This window comes from Lissotriton vulgaris, unplaced genomic scaffold, assembly GCF_964263255.1.
Source record: "Lissotriton vulgaris unplaced genomic scaffold, aLisVul1.2 SCAFFOLD_260, whole genome shotgun sequence".
NCBI classification, from domain to species: Eukaryota; Metazoa; Chordata; class Amphibia; order Caudata; family Salamandridae; genus Lissotriton; species Lissotriton vulgaris.
In genome coordinates, this window is record NW_028246903.1 from 1242918 (window position 1) to 1263306 (window position 20389).

A 20389-nucleotide genomic window follows, 5' to 3' on the forward strand; every position below is an offset into this window, starting at 1 on the left:
GAAAATAAACTGCTTGGAGTCATTTGAAAGTACTAGGAGATGGTAAATAGCTCATGGAATGGTCAATTTGCAAAAAAACTAAATCTAATCCTCCGTCCAAACAGGTCTGTATCTAGAGTGTGGCTAAGCATGAGCAAAAGATACCCAATATGCCTATATATATATAAATATATAAGTGAGTTCGACCGCCCTAGGGAAATTAACATGGGGAAAACACGTTTTGGGACCCCTGCTTATCTCGGCCCCCGCTTGACAAATCCCCCCCAAACTTTCAGGGAAGGACCGGAGCTCCGCGAGGCAAATTTGAGGAAATTTTCAGGCAGATTCGTCAACCGACGTCAAAGTTATTCACAATAGAATTTTGAGATTTTGCATTGAAAAAAATCCTTACTATAACTACCCACTGGCGACTGCCAGTAGGTAATATATATATATATATATATATATATATATATATATATATATATATATATATATATATATATATATATATATATATATATATATATATATATATATATATATATATATATATATATATATATATATATATATATATATATATATATATATATATGTGTGTGTGTGTGGGGGGGGTGTGTGTGTGTATAAATACATTTCAGAGAACACTCTAGCAATTCCAAATTCCACACCAATCTATTTACATTGTATTTAAATTTACCATAATACTTGTGAAGCTATACTGCAGAAGCAAAACAGGTCCATAGGACCTATGCCACACAGAAACTAGGCAAAGGTTAAAGTATTTGTCACAACAGATATTTGGAGCCTTTCTATGATTAACTTTCTGATTTCAGTGCCCACCAACAAAATGCCTTTTTGTTATGTGTCAAAGAGTACAACTGTCATTTGTAAGTTCCATAGGTGCTCTAAACCTGTCTCGATTCAAACCATTATTCTGTACTTGCAAGGAAATGCGAAGAGGTGTCTCTGGCCCACAAACTCATGGAAGCCCATTCAACCCCATTCCTTTCGCAGTTCAACAAGATATTCAAAGGATGGCTCAGGAAAGCTTGCTGCTCCCACTTCACCTTGCTGGATGGTTAATCTCTCACCCTAGTCAGTCAAGCATGCAGAAATCTACATGGGCAAGCAGCTTCCTCAGACGCTCTCTGCAATTTGATGAAGTTGGCAGGACAGTCAACTGTTTCGCTCTTGGCCATAGTAAAGATTAATTCACTGCTGGTTGTTGATTGTCATCACAAATTATCCATTCCAAGGTCAAGTAGTCCTTGATAACTCTGCAGGAATTTTGTTAAAACTCATCGGTCCATTTTTACGTGCAGCAGTTAAATTTATCACGACATTGGACCCTTGTGTTGTATCAGCACTTTACATATCATCCTGAAATGGGTTTAAAACTCTTCTAGGTAAAAGCTTAGGTGATATTGCTCTGGTGTAATAGTCAATGTAAGGACCGTAATGCACCAGCTGACTATGGTTTAATGATTCATCGTGATCAATTGATAGGCATCTTTTGAACTTAAGGTAATTCATTTTATTCTCCAGCTGCTGAAACCCAATGCTTCACTGCAATCAAATTGACTTTCTTATTTGAAGAAGGTGCAATGCCATGAGTGCATGCACCAACCTGCCAAACCTCAAGGCTTTGAGAGATTGAATTTATCAATCTCACATCCAAATACCAAATGCCACCTTTGCAAAACCTCTCATTCTATTCCACCTATCTCACTTCCACTCATCTATAATGCTATCCTCCATCACATTTTCTCTTGTTATTCACTGTCTCCCACCTGTCCCATCTTCCACTGCTTTGCCAGCTCCTCTGCCATCCCTAACCTTTTCAACCATCTTGCTTCGTCCTTCCATCGTATGACCACCTGGCCCCCTCTGTCAACGTCTGTCTTGACTTCTCTCTATCACCTCGCCATTTTGATGAACGCTCCCCTCCTCACCTCACCCCACTCCCTTACTCCTACCACTTATCCTATCTTTTTCCCTTACTCTCCCTTATCCTCATCCCCCTCTAGACAATGACACATGTGTACACATGTACCAGGATATAAAAGTAGAGATGTGACTGACGTAATGGGTTATTATATGGAAAAATTGCAAAAAAAAACAAATGATGGACAGAATGCTGAACAATGCCACGCATTCACCCCGGTACAGAGATCTGGGCCTAAATTCATCGGGTTTTTTTTCTCACCATGCTATTCCAGTTTAGACCCAGCCATATGCGAATCAGTCTTGACCCTGCTCCTCATGGGAGAAGTCCAGCCCGAACTGCCAAGCCAGGTCATACCTGGAGCAGAAACAAGAATCTTCACCAACTTTCCCTTAGCAAAGTGCTGACCATTTTCAACGGGCAATCTAGCACCCAAACAAAGGTATCATTCCAACTGTCAGCAGAAAGCAAGGTTTACAAGATAGCTACCAGTTCTCCAAAGAACAATTTGATGGAAGAGTTGGATGGATGGGCTAACCATGGAAAACGCTGTTTATTTGTTTGAGATTCTAGACCATCCTTGCTATCTTTACTCTCTTCACAGAATGAAGGCACACAAGGCCTTTTGGGTGCCGTCAGGCATTTCCTCTTCTATGTTGATTCTTTCTTGGAAGGAACCCCGATTTCCAATGACAGAGACCCTTCTTTCAATTTTTTCATTTAAAAGGTCTCCTGGTCTCAGGAATTAATGCCTTTCGGCAAATTTATTGGGTGTTTGGCAATACATTTAACAATAATAGGTCTCTGGGTGCCTATGTTTTTTTTTGGCTGACACAAGGAAGTACCTCTTTTTGTAGCGGGTCTTTGAGCACTAAGGTGGACAGCGGTAAAGAAGAAGGCAATAATCACATAATTTATATACATGTTAGAAATGATTTTCATTTCAACTAAGAAGTCTGCCAAAAGACAACTACATATATTACCACAGAGCAAGCACACTAGTTATATCAATATTTGAAAACTATACTTGATATCCGGTATGAATGTAGCTTTTGCATGATATTTTCAGGTAATGTGGACTTTGGAATGTTCCTAGCAAAATGCAAATGCTCATATATAAAAACAAACAGTGATCCGGTAGTATCTAAATTCAGATTCATTTTTTCAAGCATTGTTTACTGGTGACTGATGAAGAGAAAGTTAAGAATGGGCCATAAAAAAATCTGACCTTAACATGCACACTTTTTAATTTTTTTTTAATTAAATATACGTATTTTAACTAGAGCTCTAAGCTCAGCATGAAAAAGCAGTCTCCAATATCCTTGTTACAGTCGAGTTGTGACATCATAGTGACATAGCTGCTCCTCCATGATAATATATGACAGTTGAGTTGTGATGGTATTGTGCCTTCTGCCAGAGCCAGCACCCAAAGTGAATGCAGGTCATGGAACCTATTTGCTGCTGCAGTTTACACAACAAAAAAGAGAACTTGCTTTGCATTTCTCTGACTTGTTTTTGTAAAGTGAACAGAGATCAGCAGAAAGGACATATTCATGGCAAGTGTTTATATTTCGCACTAAAGGACGCTGCAGGAACAACAGAATCTCTCATATTGTTTCTACATATTTTGAGCGACACCATTTTTTAATCTATCTTTTTACAACTGATTGCTGTTTTTTGGTGTGTTCTTTTTTGCACTGCAGATTCTGTTCTTTTTATTTTTGTTTTGAACCATGATATTGCTTTCATGTGAAGGGGCAAGAATCTAAGGATTTAAGTGGTTTGTGGGAAGGGCAATATTATGGCCATGTCTTATAAGAAATAAAATACCCTCTGTCGTACCTTAAAAGGATAATGCAAGTAACCTCAGAGGTCCATGACCTTATAATGGAACTAACTTGGCATTGAATCTAATTCCTCTCTATGGTCATGGAATTCCACTGTGATTTGTAATAGCCTTATAATTTATGTCAGAGGGTACTTTATCTCATATACATTGAAGATGTTTATATCTATATACAAAATTGTATTTCTTGTAGAAAGGAGTATGAAGACACGCAAGGCCTTTTGGGTGCTGTGGTGACAAGCAGCTAAGCATTTCTTGCTTAGGACCAATACTTTTTGATCTCTGCAGTTCATTAGAGAGATCTGGAAGGCAAATTGTTTTTCTACATTTTGAAAGTATAGCACAGTGTTCCATAACAAGTGAATAACAGACTATGGTGAGAATCCTAAACTTTAGTCATGTGTGTGATGTATGTTTATGTCATCAAGTGTGAGAGATTAGCCAAGCAGCAGAATTTGGAACTCACACAAGCTTTGAAAATGTTTCTGAGAGATTTTGCACTACATAGAATTATGCCTTAGATAATAAGGAATTTGCTATTCTGGTTCTGTTGGACCTGTCGGCTGCTTTTGACACCATCTCCCATGACATTTTGTTACAGCGACTCTGGGAGATGGGGGTCCAAGGGAAGGCCCTGGACTGGTTCAACAATTATCTAAAAGATCGTTCTACCACTGTGCATCTAGGTTCGATGGCTGCGTGTAGTAGGTCAGTATGTATTGGAGTACCGCAGGGGTCTATCTTTAGCCCTATGCTCTTCAATCTTTATGTTACTCCCCTGGCTAAGATAATCAGATCCTTCAGCCTTGAAACCATATCACATGCTGATGATACCCAGTTGATGGTCACCTTCGGCCCTGACCCTGCGGATACTATAATCCGGTTCAAGAACTGCATGAACCACATCGACAACTGGATGGGTCAAAATAAACTTCAGTTGAACAGCAAAACCGAGATCATTCTGTTCGGCAGGGCTGAAGATCATTGGTCTAGTGGCTGGTGGCCCCAGGCACTGTGCCCCTGTCCTTCTCCAAAACTAACTATCTGCAACTTGGGGATCACCATTGACAACAAGCTTTCGATGAAAGCACATGTTAACCGTGTACTGGGCACCTGTTATGGCATTCTACGGAAATTACGGAAGATCTTCAAATGGTTACCAATTGAAACCCATAAGCCACTCGTACAGGGCCTAATCATTAGTCGAACAGACTACGGCAATGCCTTACTGGCCTCCATCAATAATGACCTCAACTCCAAATTACAGGCCCTTCAGGTGTGGCAGGGTATACTCAGACATGAGTCCCTTTCTCACTGCTCCATCAGGATTCAAGCAAGCCGGGCCGAAGACGGCTGAAATGCCAGAAACCGGTCCCCGGTAGCTTGTCTCCTTTCTGGTGAAGAAATGGCTTGGTAGTCTAGTCTGCCCTGTTCCCATGATGCACTGGGCCAGGGACAGACTGATTTGCATATAGCCAGGTTCTGAGCTGGGATGGGGCAGTGAGATAAATAACGGTGATGGATCCAGCCCTGATCTTTGGACTGGGTAAGAGTGGTCTGCTTAATTCAGACACTCTGTTCATCACCACCCCCTTTTCTGAATCGTTTTTGGCCACTATAGGTGTGGCAGGGTATACTCAGACATGAGTCCCTTTCTCACTGCTCCATCAGGATTCAAGCAAGCCGGGCCGAAGACGGCTGAAATGCCAGAAACCGGTCCCCGGTAGCTTGTCTCCTTTCTGGTGAAGAATTGGCTTGGTAGTTTAGTCTGCCCTGTTCCCATGATGCACTGGGCCAGGGACAGCCTGATTTGCATATAGCCAGGTTCTGAGCTGGGATGGGGCAGTGAGATAAATAACGGTGATGGATCAAGCCCTGATCTTTGGACTGGGTAAGAGTGGTCTGCTTAATTCAGACACTCTGTTCATCACCACCCCCTTTTCTGAATCGTTTTTGGCCACTATAGGTGTGGCAGGGTATACTCAGACATGAGTCCCTTTCTCACTGCTCCATCAGGATTCAAGCAAGCCGGGCCGAAGACGGCTGAAATGCCAGAAACCGGTCCCCGGTAGCTTGTCTCCTTTCTGGTGAAGAATTGGCTTGGTAGTTTAGTCTGCCCTGTTCCCATGATGCACTGGGCCAGGGACAGACTGATTTGCATATAGCCAGGTTCTGAGCTGGGATGGGGCAGTGAGATAAATAACGGTGATGGATCAAGCCCTGATCTTTGGACTGGGTAAGAGTGGTCTGCTTAATTCAGACACTCTGTTCATCACCACCCCCTTTTCTGAATCCCTTCAGAACACCGCAGCCAGACTAATTCTGCACCAACCCTCAAGATCATCGTCTTGTTCCAACCTAAAAGCCCTCCATTGGCTGCCAATTAGGTTGAGGGGGTCAATATAAAATTCTTTGCCTCGCACACAAAAGCATTTATCACACATTTATCTAGGAAAAAAATTGCAAAATATCAGCCAGCCAGAACTCTGAGATCAAGTTCTAAACTTCTTTTAACTCCTTTACGGATGCGCACTGTGAGAAACGGTGGCCGCTCCTTTTCCTATCTTGTCCCCCATTTCTGGAGTAAGCTTCCATCATACATTTTGTCCATTCCAGACAACCTGCCCTTCCGCAGAGAATTAAAAACTTGGCTGTTCACCCATTGATGCGATTTAAGAACCTAGGTGTGTCGATCTGTCTGCAAGCGCCTTGAGAACTAACGTGATATGTTGCACTATACAAGACTTTTTGACTTTGACTTTGACTTTGACTTTAATAGTCTAATAGTCAACTGTCTAAGTTACAGGGTTAAGTTTAATGGAATTCTATTCCGAGTAGAGGAATTAGTGTGAAGAGTTAACTGATGAGTTATTCCGAATCTTCATGAGAAGGTGGGGTTAAAATAACTTTTTATGCCTTTGCATTGTTTTGTATTGTACTACAAAGAAAATTGAAATGTTATAGGTGAAAATGGACTTCCGAGCTTGTTTTATCAAAAGTGTGTCAAAACTGCGACAAACATGTGCACCCTACTTTTTGCACCCCTGGGACACTTTGATATTACAGACGTTACTGCAAATGCTTGTGCCGCCGCTCGTTTCACTGCTATGACCTCAAAGGGGGTATTTCCCTTATTTCCATGGAGCTGGCCCTGTGCTGTTTTAAGGGTGCGATTTCAGAGGCAAAGAATCCACCATAGGCACATTAGCTATGAACTCCATAGAGGTTTGATCACCAACCACCGAGTGCACCCCTTGGAAGGGGAAATGAGTTCTATTGACCACTATGTATCCCCCTGCAGGCAGGTGCAGTCACTCACGGCACCCTCCCGCAGAGGGGCCTCTAACCCCCTTTCAAATGCAGGCTGTAGCTTAAATGTATATGTTGCGTTGTTCAAGAAGTAGAACCAATTAGGCTCAGGTCCCTTACTATGATTGTCATTTACAATTTAAGTTTTGTCTTTTTCAAGGATTTGGCCAAAGGATGATACAACAGTGGTAGCTGCCTCGGAATGGGGTTGGTGGGGAAGGCCACCACGCCGCCTCTCCTCTGTCCTCTTCGGGTCTGCTACAGCACCGGAAGCACTCAGGCTTCTGGGCTCCTCCAGCCAATCAGGATGGTGCAGAAGCAGCATCCTGATTGGTCTGATTATCATGTTTGGACTCTCAGTGCCTGGGGAGGCTGGGCATGTTCTCCATAGAGCTGTGCAACACAGCCCAATGGAGAACATGCAAAGTGCGCATGGTGGTTTGGCCAGCCCCAGAGAGCCTGCCAAACTGTCATGTGCACTTAGAGGAGTGCAAACCACTCCTCACTCTTCTTGGCGTTACTGAGCCCAGCCCTGCCCCCATCTGGCTCTGAGTGCCGCGTAGAAAAATAAAATGATATTAACGTCCTGTTACTATAATTTTCTTTTTCTTTTGAGCACAGATTAAATAGCAGTGAGGCAACGCTACCCCACCTTAGCGTAGGAGACGCCACTGTAATACAACCAAGTATAGAAATTGTCAATCAAGCTATGAGGTGCATATGAAAGCTCACACTTCCTGTTTAAGGTAAGTCATCATACACTTAACTGAACTCAAGTGATTTCAAAGTTCAGGATATTATTCCGGCCATGCTTGTAGGATTTTGCAATAGTATGAAGAAGCATGTATTTATGGATCAGCCTAATATGAAGTATGTTTAGAAATACATTTTCTGGATTTTTTAAAGGCACGATGAGTATGTATGTGCTAATTTAGAATTTTCTTGATTTTATGTGTGGAAACGCAGATAAGAAACACAAATGACTGAAAATGTGTTTATTCCAAGCATAGCATCTAATGATCTGTGACAATTTCTTTTCATGTATCTGCACAATAATTAGAATAAGTCTTCTAAATGCATATTTATTGTCACTGTGGTTTATTTCATGGCATGAACCTATGGAGTGTATACACCTCTACAGATGTGCCCTTTACCAACGTTAAAGTACTCCTCCTTATGAATGCAGGCAAAGCTGGCATGGTTACGCTCATTGACAGTAAACCAGATCTGCATCTGATGACCCACTGCTATTTCTGCTCTGCAAGGCGGTCCTTCCTAAATTATTATTTCCTCAGTACTCTGTAGAGTATTTACATACCACTCTGTCATTATTTGACCCCACGCATTTCATGACGTATATGGGAACAAATAAATTATTGTTCAATAAGTAATGTGTGGCAAGGAAATGGTGGAAGTGGTGTGGCTCACTGGTTAGAGGGGGCAGACCCGTAAGCAGAGAACGGCTCGGGACCAGGGTTCAATTCCTGATGCGGCAGGGTCGTGGACCAGTGTCAAAACGGACTCGATAATTCTCGCCTCTGTGCCTACTCTAACCAGGGAACACACTCGGCAACTCTGGGCATTAAGCTTGCCTCATCTCTACAACGGCCCCCCACAGATGCCGGGGATGCCTGGTTGCACCTTGGAGATACCCAGAAAGGGACCATCTCACAGGGAAAACCAGGATGGGTTCCCCAGCGGTCTTCAGTGCCAGGATACTCCATGGAGTCGCAGTGCGCTTTACAAGTACACCCACATTTACATTTACAACTGAAAATGGCGGCAAGGTCGCCTGCCAATCACCGTGCTCCATAATGATTCTGATGGTGTTACATCGTTGATTGTTTGACCTCTACATAGATCCCACATACAAGTCCAACTAATATCCTCTAAGTTCAAAAACGTCTTGCACCTTTTTAATCTGATGTGTCAGCTGTATAGTTTACTCTAGGCCATGGGGCACTCACAAACATCTTCTCAGGGACAGCAAATTTGGTCTGTGATATGACCGAGGCGAGGGCTGCATTGATAGCAGCAAGGTGGCGGTTTGGGGAGGAGTTTCTAGTAAGGTGGGTGTAAGGGAAGCTAGGCATATATATCTCGTGTCAGAATTGCACAACGTAAAACCAAAAACGTGAGATTAATCCTGGCTTCTCCACTTAACCAAACTATGTGATCCCAGGTAATCATTTTATTTCACTTTCTCTTCTTTTTCTTCATTAGCAGATAAGGACCTCGACATACATGACTTCAGGATGTGGGCTATACAAAGCTTTCTCCAGAGTTTGATTTAATAAATATGTTGTTTATGCATAATAGAAACCCCAGCCCCCCAAAGGTGCACTTGATAACTGACTTGCCTCTTCGTGCACTGTTGCCATTATCAAGGTCTGGGGAAGAATGAATGTTTGTCAATTCACGTTTGAAAACAATCACTTTAGAAAACAATACTTCTCAATGCACGGATAATCTGATGTACTACAGTGAAACGGTTCTGCATGTTAACAAAATATTAACAGACTTGATCATACTTTTACAGCAAGATCTTTTAATAAATGATGGTGTTACTAAAGTAACTTCCTTTCTGGAATTTCAATTAACCTTTAAATAAATGCTTGTTGGCTTATTTAACATATTTTTTTATGTTAGTGCTGAGTCAGTAACATTAGCCCAGTGCTGCTGTTGATCAGGGGGCCGCATGTAAAGGTCAGGAGGGCCGAATGCGGCCCCAGGGCCATACTTTGAGAGTCACTGCTTTAGGGCATAAGGGGCACTCTTCAACGCTTTTCATCTACAAATCATTGTTTGCAGGCGTGCTCATTGAATTAGTTCATTGGAAGCCAAACAAGGTTACAATGTATAGAAAGCATTAGATGAACACTCAAAAGTCCAGGACTGGAGCTGGTGACTGCAACAACAGTGATGGAGGTGGTCACCCTAGTTCTCCCTGGACCATTTGTGGTAAGGTACCCTTTGTGTGCCCTTAACCCTTTGTGTGCTGGTAATGGGACCACTCCATCACCAGCCACGGACGCGCTATGCTAATGACGGAGTGGTTCCGTCACGGCCCGGCCGCCACGCCTGCGTGGCAGCGATTTCGCGCCTGCGCTGAGCATTCTATTGAGCGGGCGGGCCGTGACGGAACCACTCCGGCACAAGCACAGCGCGCCCGTGGCTCGTGATGGAGTGGTTCTGTCACGAGCATGGCGGCGCCACGTGGCCCCCCTCCCCCCTAGCGCTGCGGTGGAATTACCGCCACAGCCAAGGGGTTAAGTAATATCAGAATAATTAATAACACATTTTAACATGTCATCTTACCTGCAGGAATACATGTGATTTTTCCTTACACTTCTTCTGAAGAAACCTTTGCAACCATCGCAGCTCGCTGCGCCGTAATGTTTGCCAGTGGCCCGGTCTCCGCATATTGCGCATAGTGAGCTGATGCCAATGTTGTTTGAGTTGTTGATATGTGCTGCTTCAGATGGTGAAGTATCTATAAATGATAGAAAATAATAGGATGCTTATACACTTGGGTAGGAGATTGCTCTCTTCTCTAGCATACAGTTCCAATAAGACATATATCGGCAGATGATACATCCAAATTTCCCTACCACAGATTTGTATTGTTGCACCTTTATAATTTTCTAGAACTGTGCACACATTCTGTAATGACTTAAGACACATGCATATTTTCCAGGCACATGCTACCCAGTGCATGGCGTGAACAACCGGGTATTCAATGGATATGCACATTAGGAGGATGATCATATCCTTTATTTAGATTGGTCATCATAATTGTAGGTCCAAACCTTATGTGGAACCAAGTCTCCTAGTAATTTCAGATCACCTGTCCAATTCACTTCTAATTTCATATCAAAGAACAAGGCATTGTGCCATGCAAGACACATTACATTAAGGCCCTCATTAGGTATGGCTTGGATTTTTGTGCGTCATTAATGTACCTGATAAATACCAATATGGATTTATTACACATAGGGCGTGATAAATAGCACATATTATGAGCTATTCCCCAAAGTGGCACATAACATGGAGATTTTAGTGCTTAATACACAAAACTATGTATGCCCTGGAATTTTCCAACATTTTTCCCCCAACAAATTTCATCAGGTTTGGCCCACTGAAATGTATCTTATCGGTGTGGATTTTACTGCACTCATTATTTACCTGATGCTATAAAAACCTCAAAACGTATAATTCCGATTTGTTTGGTTTTGGAGTTACTCATCATATTGGAATGTATTGGTCCACTCCTAATGAAGGCCTTAGTAAGAATATATAGGTTCAGGTGGATCACTATACAAGTATCTGAAACCCTCTATTATCGCCATGCCACGCACAACCTTTTAAGTCTCAATTTTCTATCTCACTGTGACAAAACAATTGATGAGTACAGTATTTCTCAAAAATGGTTAATGTTCATATAGAAATTATTGTTATTATTTTTTAATTTGATTAGCGAGTCACCCTGGCATGCTCTATCTAAAATGTCATAGAGCATGCTCTGCTATAACATGTTCTTCCACAACATATATGCCCTCGCTCTCTACAGCTCACCATGAAGCCTTGCTGTTAAACCTCCACCACAAAATACCCAATGCACAGAACACACAAATAGGAAAAGAAAGCTAAAGCAGGGCATCAAAACCTAAGATTAACAGTACATTGGTAAGCTTGTCAAACTGAAATGATCAGCCAAAATCTGGAACACCAATGGTGGGAGTTCATGGTGTGCAAGACTTCATTTGCATGAACAAACAAGAGGGTCCCTGGGTATCTAAATAAAGGGAGAGGAAGGCAGGGTAAATACTGAAAACAAAAACATTGAACCTCATCCTATATTTAATATATGGCCAGTACTGTTGGATTACATCTGGTCATTACTTGTATCATACCCTCTGCGCCCTGACGAAGGAACTGTTGGGATATAGTTCCACTCCGAAACGCGCGTCTGCGCTTGTTCTTTTGAATTCACCTATAAATTGTATATTTTGTTAGCTGTTGAATTATAAGTTATTGTGTTGGCTGTTTGTTTTTGTCTATAAGACTGGTATGTTATGGTTGGCATGCATGGGATTTGTGTTGTCTCATCGTCATTCTGCGTATGTTAAGTTTCAGTGGGGCTGTTTTATTTAATTAATGTTCTATAAGTAAGGTTTCATATAATGATTTGAAATGTGAATTGCTTTATTGATAAATAAATATACAAAAAATATAGGGCAACAGTGCTTTTGAACAATAAAATATAAAAGAAATTCTGTGTTTGGGACAATGATGTTGTGTCTTACTTAGGATGTATCACCATTAGTTAATTAATGTATAGGGAGAGGTTCAATGTTTTTGTTTTCAAGACTTCATTTGCTGCATTGCGTATTGGAGGTGCTATCATATAGAAATTAAGCAATCCCCCAACTCAAAGAACATAACACCCTTTATTGGGATCTATGTAACTCATTCCTTGTATAACCACAAAACTTCATAGAAGCTCATGGAACTCTTCAGGTACTGAATGTGTGACTCCATCTCCAACAGCACATATCACTCACCTTGCTAGTCCCTCTCTCACCGCACTGGGAATTGACCACATTTAACTCACTGACAGAGGAGGCAATGAGATTAGCCTGACAAAGAGGTGCCTAAAACAGGCAGCTTTTAAGCCATTATGTGATGACGGAACTCCTATTGTCACTCAAAGCATATATCAAGACAAAGATAAATACCTCAATTCTGAAATCAGCAATCCTGACCCCTTCAAACAAATGTTTATCATGATTTTTAGTAGAATTCATCTGTAAACTAGTAGCTCTTGGCCAATTACCAGCCAATATCCAAGTCATCCTTCCCCAGTATAATCCTGTAAACGTGGTAACAAGATGTCTTCAAGGGCACATAGAACTGAACCACCTCCACCTGTTTTGGCACCACAATTGCATATGACATTTTGGACCGTGATTATGTTGCTATGCACACAACCTCCTGTCAAAATGGAAAGAAAGAAAGAAAGAAAGAAAGAAAGAAAGAAAGAAAGAAAGAAAGAAAGAAAGAAAGAAAGAAAGAAAGAAAGAAAGAAAGACAGCTTGCAAAGGGTACTGAATCCATCATGGATGAACATGGGAAAAGCCCTTGTCCTCTCAGCAGCCTAAAACCCTGCAGGTTTCCGTGCATTGCTGTGAAGGTTAAAGGATTAGTTGACTGTTTCTGGGTTCATTAATTATCAGATCATGGTCTTCCCTCTCAGAAGCAGTCAACAATACTGTTTGAGAAAACTGAGTTGTCTAAAGGTAGGATGCCATTAGAATTACTCAAACATCATCACTGTAAAGACTGCAAAACTAAAATATTGACTTGCTTTCTCTGAAGCAGCTTTAACCCCTTCGAGGCTAATGACGAGCTGGGCTCGTCATGGCGCTTACCTGCCGTGCGCGGATGACAAGGCCAGCTCGTCATGGTGTATAGGATTTATGTTTTTTTAGCGCAGGACGGGAAAACGCCTAGCAGCCAAGTGGTTAAAAAAATGTTTACTTTCAAATGCTTGCTCATAACAGTGAAATCTACAATCCATTGGAAATGAAGCCAGGTGAACAAGGCAACATCATTGGATTCCTGACTTACATGTGTTCTGGATGAAAATAAGCTTTATTTGAATTAACGGAACTAAGTATGATTCTGGTTCTGAGAGAGCTGAAGTCTTAGATATTATAGTTAAGATGGTCTCTTAACATGGCAATGCCTCCACCCTTCTCTGTGGAGGTATGGAATTGGGAGTTCTATATGACAAAGAGCTCTTGTTTGCTCCCTCAGCCAATACATTTGTCACAAGTGGCAGTTTTCATCTATCCTTGCTCTGGGAGAGTTCCCACTCCTTCAAAGAGACCTGTGGTGGCACTGGAAAGAACCCCAGGGATGGCATGGTAAGATTACAAAAACATTCATTTAAATGGTCCTGCCAATTGTATGCATCACACTGATGTACAAATCATACAACTGCTGGATGGCTGATATCAAATCTTTTCTTCTCCCTCTTCCTTTCCTCTGTATTGCTTTTTATTATTAAAAACAATAATAAAGTGACAAAAAAGTGACTGCCAAAAATGTTCATTGACAGGCTAAGAAGTTTACAAACCCAATCAGTCAGAATGTACCTTTTACTCTCTGAAAGAATGGTGACATGCAACATGCCCCAAAAGTTTTCTGGTGGCTGTCAGTTCTTTCAATAATCAAGTTCAAGTCATCTGTACTGTACATAGCACTTGCTGGAGCAAAGGATCATTGTCTCAGTAGGTAACAGCATCCAACATGCCAGCCAGAACATGCTTGACATATCTTGCAAGACACCAAGAAGCTTTCAAGTGGTTGAAACATAGAGGCAGATCCCGGGGAAACCACGGACCAGGCTATTGAATGCTGACAGCCCAAATATGAGGGCAGAACCCAAATGTATGTGCTCCAATGTGCAACTTTTTGGAAGTGGAGGAGCAAAAATGCCACTTAAGGTTTGAACATCACTTTGTGGAGGAGCATCTCCAGGGATAACAAAATGTACCAGTGCAGGCTTTGTCTTGATCAGTGTTGGTCAGTGTGGAAAAGCTGATGGCACCGGTTGTGGTGTGTGGGTGGTGTGACAACGGCAGCACGTGATATGATAAAGGCGGAGACATGGGTGAGGACTTAATGAAGGATTCGCTTTTTAATTGAATTTAAGTGCATATTATAGAGGATAAACTTTAACCTTCTTTGTCCAGGACAAGGGAATCTGCACCAGGGCCAGAGTAGAACAGAATTATCCTGTAACTGCAACTAAAGGCCGTAAGCAGAAGATTCTCTTGAACGATTGTCGACATCTTGGGATGAAAATGATAGCATTATGGAACAGTCCAGTGTCGTAACAATAGCCCTCGCAGCCACTGTGGTGCGGGGGCGGGGTGAGCTCCACTGGTCTCCCTTCGGCACTGTGCACGGGTGGGCCTGAGAGTTCCTGAATGGGTCTGGAGCATGCATTGGCCCCCACCATGTACTTTCCAAGGAGGCTCCTTCAAGTTTCTTTACGACACTGGCCCAGTCCTGGAAATTGTAGCTGATTCTGTGGTTTGCAAAAATTGTAATACATGATCACAGATGCAGAGTCTGTTAGTTCTGCAGGTGGAGTAGTTAGTGAAATCTTGGAAGAAGGTTAGCCTGGATTTTCCGGGTCATTTATTAAGTTATCTGCTGAGAGTGAACTTTTAATGGCTATGATTATACAAAGATGATGGAAGCAACATTGAGGCACAAACCACAGGGAGAACAAGAGGTTTTTGGGGGTGATAGAAAAGGTGTTGCTACATGTTGCATCATTGAACTCAATAATCATGCCATACTTTGTAAGAAACTACACTAGAACGCAACAGGAGGAAAAGGGTGGCAAATAAAAAGGGCATATGAACTATGACTTGATCCAAGCTTAAGTGGGACATGGCAACACCACCCTGTCATCGGGCAGGAAATTAAGTGAAACCTTAAGAATACATGCGCAGTATTCCTTGGAATTAAAAAAAAAACGTTTTAAGAGAAGGGGAAAGGCAGGTGATACCTAGTGATATTCTGTGTTATCTGAGCAGAGAGGGTCTGTGAGAGGGGTAGCAGCCACCAGGGTGGACAATCTTAGAGCAGCCAAGTCCTGCCAGAGGTAAACCTCTGCTGAGTTGGAGTGGATGAGGTGACAAAAAAACTAGTGGTACCCTGTCAGGGCTTGAAAACAGTGAGGAGTGGAAAAAGAAAATCAAATACACTAGGGGCATGAGTGGCAAAAGGAGCCATCATAGAAACTAATAACACGGAGGAACAGGATAGTATGGAAATACGCAAAGCAGGCAAAGCAAACTTGGGAAATATGGGACCCGGTAATATATGTTAGTTGGAACAACCAGAAAGAGTAAGGTGGTCCTAGAGGGCATTGTGGAAACTGGTACTGTGTCATCTTGCATCTCTGACGTTACATAACTTAAAAAGTGGAGGGAATAGCACCGTTAGGTGTTTTTTTACCACAGTTCTTATTCTCCCATGAGGTGAGAATGTGCAATAACATCTCCCCTTCATGAAACAGTAAAAAATGCAGGGGAGAACCAATTAAAGAGAAATGAAATGTGTTACCTTTCCTGTAACATCCAGCATGTGACGCATAGATGTGATGGAAACCTTCACGGGATCCTTCCTATTCTGTCTCACTTGGCAAGGTGCTTAAGTTATGGAAATGCTTTCCTGTCTAATGCTACTGCTACCAGTATGCATAGAGGAGGTTATACAAGTTGGCATCCGTGATGCCATTAATGATGGGTTGGCATAAGTTATATAATGGCAATGTATTGAGTATTTAAGGTGTGGTAGGTTTTCTGGTTCATCCTTTTACTTTTCCAGTGACAGTGTGACATTTGCAAAAGACTTTTTACATTAATATTATGCTGACATTTATTTATTTTAAATTAGTAATCAATGAATTGTTTCCCTTCTTTCTCCTCTGTCATTTATGCTTTTCGTGTAGTTCCTACAAATCTACATAGGATCTGCGTGTTTAGACAACATAAACTAAGGGATTTGTGTCCAGACTGATTCAAGACACCCACAAATAGTATTTTAACCTTTAGACCAGTTAGCTCACAGAGTCACCATCAGCCCCCTAACTTTACCAAGGAGCAAATAGTTTCTGGCAACTATCGAACATGACAACCCTTGATCCTTCAGGGATTGTGGAAACAGTGCAGCACTTTTTGTTCAGTCAAATGTGCTCACTTAGTCTAAGAGATTCACAGAATAAACAATGAGGACATTTTCAAAAAGCATTTATTGAACCAGCGTCATTCTAGTATCACTATCGGTGCTGCACATTTTTCCGCTGTGCGCAGAAGATTTAAAAATCCCGCGGTTCATGACCAGCTCAGCTCGTCATGATCGTACGAGAGGTGTACTTCATGACGAGCTGAGCTCGTCATCAGCGTCAAAGGGGGTATAAAACATGTTTGCTGTGACAATCATCAGACAGAAACAGATGTATAAGATAACAAGCAACAACAGTGTAAATAAAAGGTAAAATTCTACCATGGTGCTAAAACAGTGAATATATGCAGGCATAAAGACATGAGAGTAAACAAACATAATCCTACTATGCAGACCCTAAGTGTACATTAATGTACCTAGCATGTATGTGGGGGGTTTCGACTAAGAAAGAGCCAACCCCATTACCTGGTGGGAGAGAGTTAAGGACCTCGTCTTGGTCTCGAGTTGGACACCCCGCAGGGGATGTCAGGTATCTGCATGTTGTAGCTTGTGCAGGGCGGGACCCCAGTGTCTTGTGTCAGTGTGGAAGCTTCTCCTCTCTCTATCGTAGGTATGGCTCTTTAATACCATAAAGATAGCGTCAGGGTTCCTTACACAATCGATATGTGGTGAGTATGATTATGTAAATGAGCCGAGAACAATACCTGCAATTATTCAAAGTAGTTATTTCGCCCTAAGATGAAGATGAACTTGACTTTTAGACAGAGCATGGTAATGCTGTTATGTACTTATTGTGCTGAATCTTTCTAAGAATCCTTATGCATATTAAATTAGGCTAAATTCAAGGAAACCGATCAACATTTATTTAGCACATAACTGGATAAAAGGTCAGTGTTTAGAACCGTTACGCAGAGCAAGGTAAGACAAATGTAGGTAAAAAGTTGTGTAGCTAACTAGGCCTAGATTGGGGTACATTGGGGTTCATAACATGCTATCATGGTAAAATACCGTTATGTTGATGTGGTTTATGCGTTGTTATTGTTGCTCTCTGTAAGTTGCACTGCTCTCACATCATGCCATTGGTGCGATACATAAAATAATTACAGTAAAATAAAACAAAATAGGACAAAATCTCATTGGAGGTTTTTGATCCTTACACACAAGACATTTGCGATGTTCTTTGTAGTGTTGACAATAAGGTGGCAGAAAATCAATCCACCTCATGGCCTTTATTGTAGTTAGCCTATTGTTCAATAAATGCCCCTCCCATAGACATAAAGCAAGGCAACATCGTTCAAATGTACTTTCTAGTCACGCGTTCTGCAGCAAAGTAATTCAATTTCTCATGGATTAGGCTAGTCCATGCTCTCTGCAATATTATCATCCATAATTCCTCTCAGGGCCTCTCCTGTTCTTTCGTGGTCATTTCTACCTTCTGCATGCCACCCTCTCCTTGACTTCTAGCAGCCCCTGCCTGACCTCTCCTGTCCACTTGTAAGTAAGTTAAGTAAAAGCATTTCGGATATGAGGTTTGGGCTTTCCCCTCGGCATCTGATTGTATGCATAACGGTTTATGTCTGGCACAGACAGCTTTAGATGCCAGCCTGACATGTTTTCACAAATTCTTTAAACTGTATACAGAGTGGGATTTGGCTCTGCTCAGATCAGTATGTATCTGTTACCACGATTTTTGCTGTTTGTTGTATAATTCCGCCCCCCCCCCCCATGGCCTCCTTACAATGAAAAGCACGAGGAATTATTTTACACACATCATATTCCATTATTTATATTTCTGTATATGATATTCTGACCTTAAATCCTTGGCAGACACCATCTAAAATTATTTCAGGTTCTCCTCATTGACGAACAAACCTGGACTGGCCATTTTTTTTCATCAGGCACTTCCCCTGTGGGCTCTTCATTTGATCTGCAGAAGGGCAAGAGTGTCATGGAGGTTCTTGATCCTAATACTAGCATTTTCCCTCTTGGGCACCTAAAAGACAGCTATTGTGAAGTATTGGGTCCCTGTTTAGCCCAGCATAGAATCTTTTTTTGGCAACTAGTTACCTTTTGATGGTCTCAGAATAATGGGCCCCGGGTGGTGTGTCCATTTCTCTTTGCCCTGATGAAGATCCAATTCAATATTTCAAACCACCACATGTCAAACATTGACGCATATATCATTATATGCCTGTACTGTTTAATCTATGAATTTGCAAAACTTTGAATTGAATGTTTACTGATTGCATCTCTAGATTGTATTAAGCAGAACCAGGCTATTTGTTTCTTGTATTTTAACACAGCGTTCTCAAAGCATTGCACTCATAAAATCAACATTTGTCACTCCCACTAAGCAAATATGTATATTATGTGTGATATTTGATTCAGTAGAATTTTCACTTGTGAACAGGTTGATGTTGGTGTGTGCTTGTCATTCATTCACCAACTGAAATGAGGAGGACTTCCTTAAGCCTCTTTATGAATGGTTAATTGATATTATATAATTCCGACAAAATCACGGTGTTATATTTCTTTTTTTTCCACCGGGCATTTCCCCCGTGGGCAGGAGCCATTGGAGTCTGATCTTGAAAGCCCAGCCTTCTGGCACCACTGTCACTTTCCCCAGCTCCCTGAGGTTAATTGAAGCCGGCACAGGGGGTTCAAAAGATGAGAAAGAAAGTAAGAAAGAAAAAAAGAAAGAAAGAAAGAAAGAAAGAAAGAAAGAAAGAAAGAAAGAGAAAGAAAGAAAGAAAGAAAAAAGAAAGAAAGAAAGATAGAAGGAGAGTGAGAGAGAGAAAGGTAAGAGTGAGAAGAGTGAGAAAAGCAAGAGTAAATAAATGGATGGAAAGAAAAAGAGTGAAGGAAGTAAATGAGGAAATGAGAGGGAATGGTTAGAGCATTTTTGAAGGGCAGCTTCTAGTTTCCAGTCCGACCCTGGCTTATTACACCACCAGCCTCAATTAACTGAATGACAGCCGCAGTAGGATCGCCATTACCTGTGCCAGATTTGTGCTAACAATAACCCCTTCGAAACCACTACTAATTAGGACTGGACCTTTCAGCCCCCCTGCCACACCCTCTGAAAAGTGAGCTTATATACTTGTCTTTGTAGTATATACCTTCCCTCGTGCTGTGCCCAGCACGAGGGATTGCTTTCTCTTGTTTACGTTCCACTCCTCCGTTCTGTTCTAGCGCTCTGGGCAACGCTAGTCAGTTGCCCGGAGTCCTGGAAACGAGCGGCGGTTTCTCCCTGTGGGTGTTTCCACTTACTAAATAAAGAAGACTTGAACCTGCAACTCTTGCCAGAAATACTCTTATTTCATTTGGCGAAGAGCGGGTCCCGAACCTACCATCTTCAAACACCCACCAGGAAGTACTCGGCCCACTCCCTCGATGCCCGCCCTCCTACCAGGTGCTTATCTACTTGTTGGCATCCCGTCTCATCTTCCTGCTCTTCAAGTCGACGGAAGCTGTTTTTTGAACTGATCTTCCTCCATTTCCCAGCGTGACGGCTGCAGATGGTGACGGTTGCCTTG

General features: G+C 41.9%; 1 protein-coding gene across 2 annotated transcripts in view; it reads right to left on the reverse strand.

Moving 5' to 3' along the window:
- Window positions 1–20389, reverse strand: part of LOC147665698 (hepatocyte nuclear factor 4-alpha-like) — an 85675-nt gene that overhangs the window by 49354 nt on the left and 15932 nt on the right. For both annotated transcript variants that reach the window (XM_086949589.1, XM_086949588.1), the window contains exon 2: window positions 10404–10578. In XM_086949589.1, the coding sequence (XP_086805715.1) occupies window positions 10404–10578 (175 nt within the window). The remainder of the gene's footprint in view (window positions 1–10403; window positions 10579–20389) is intronic.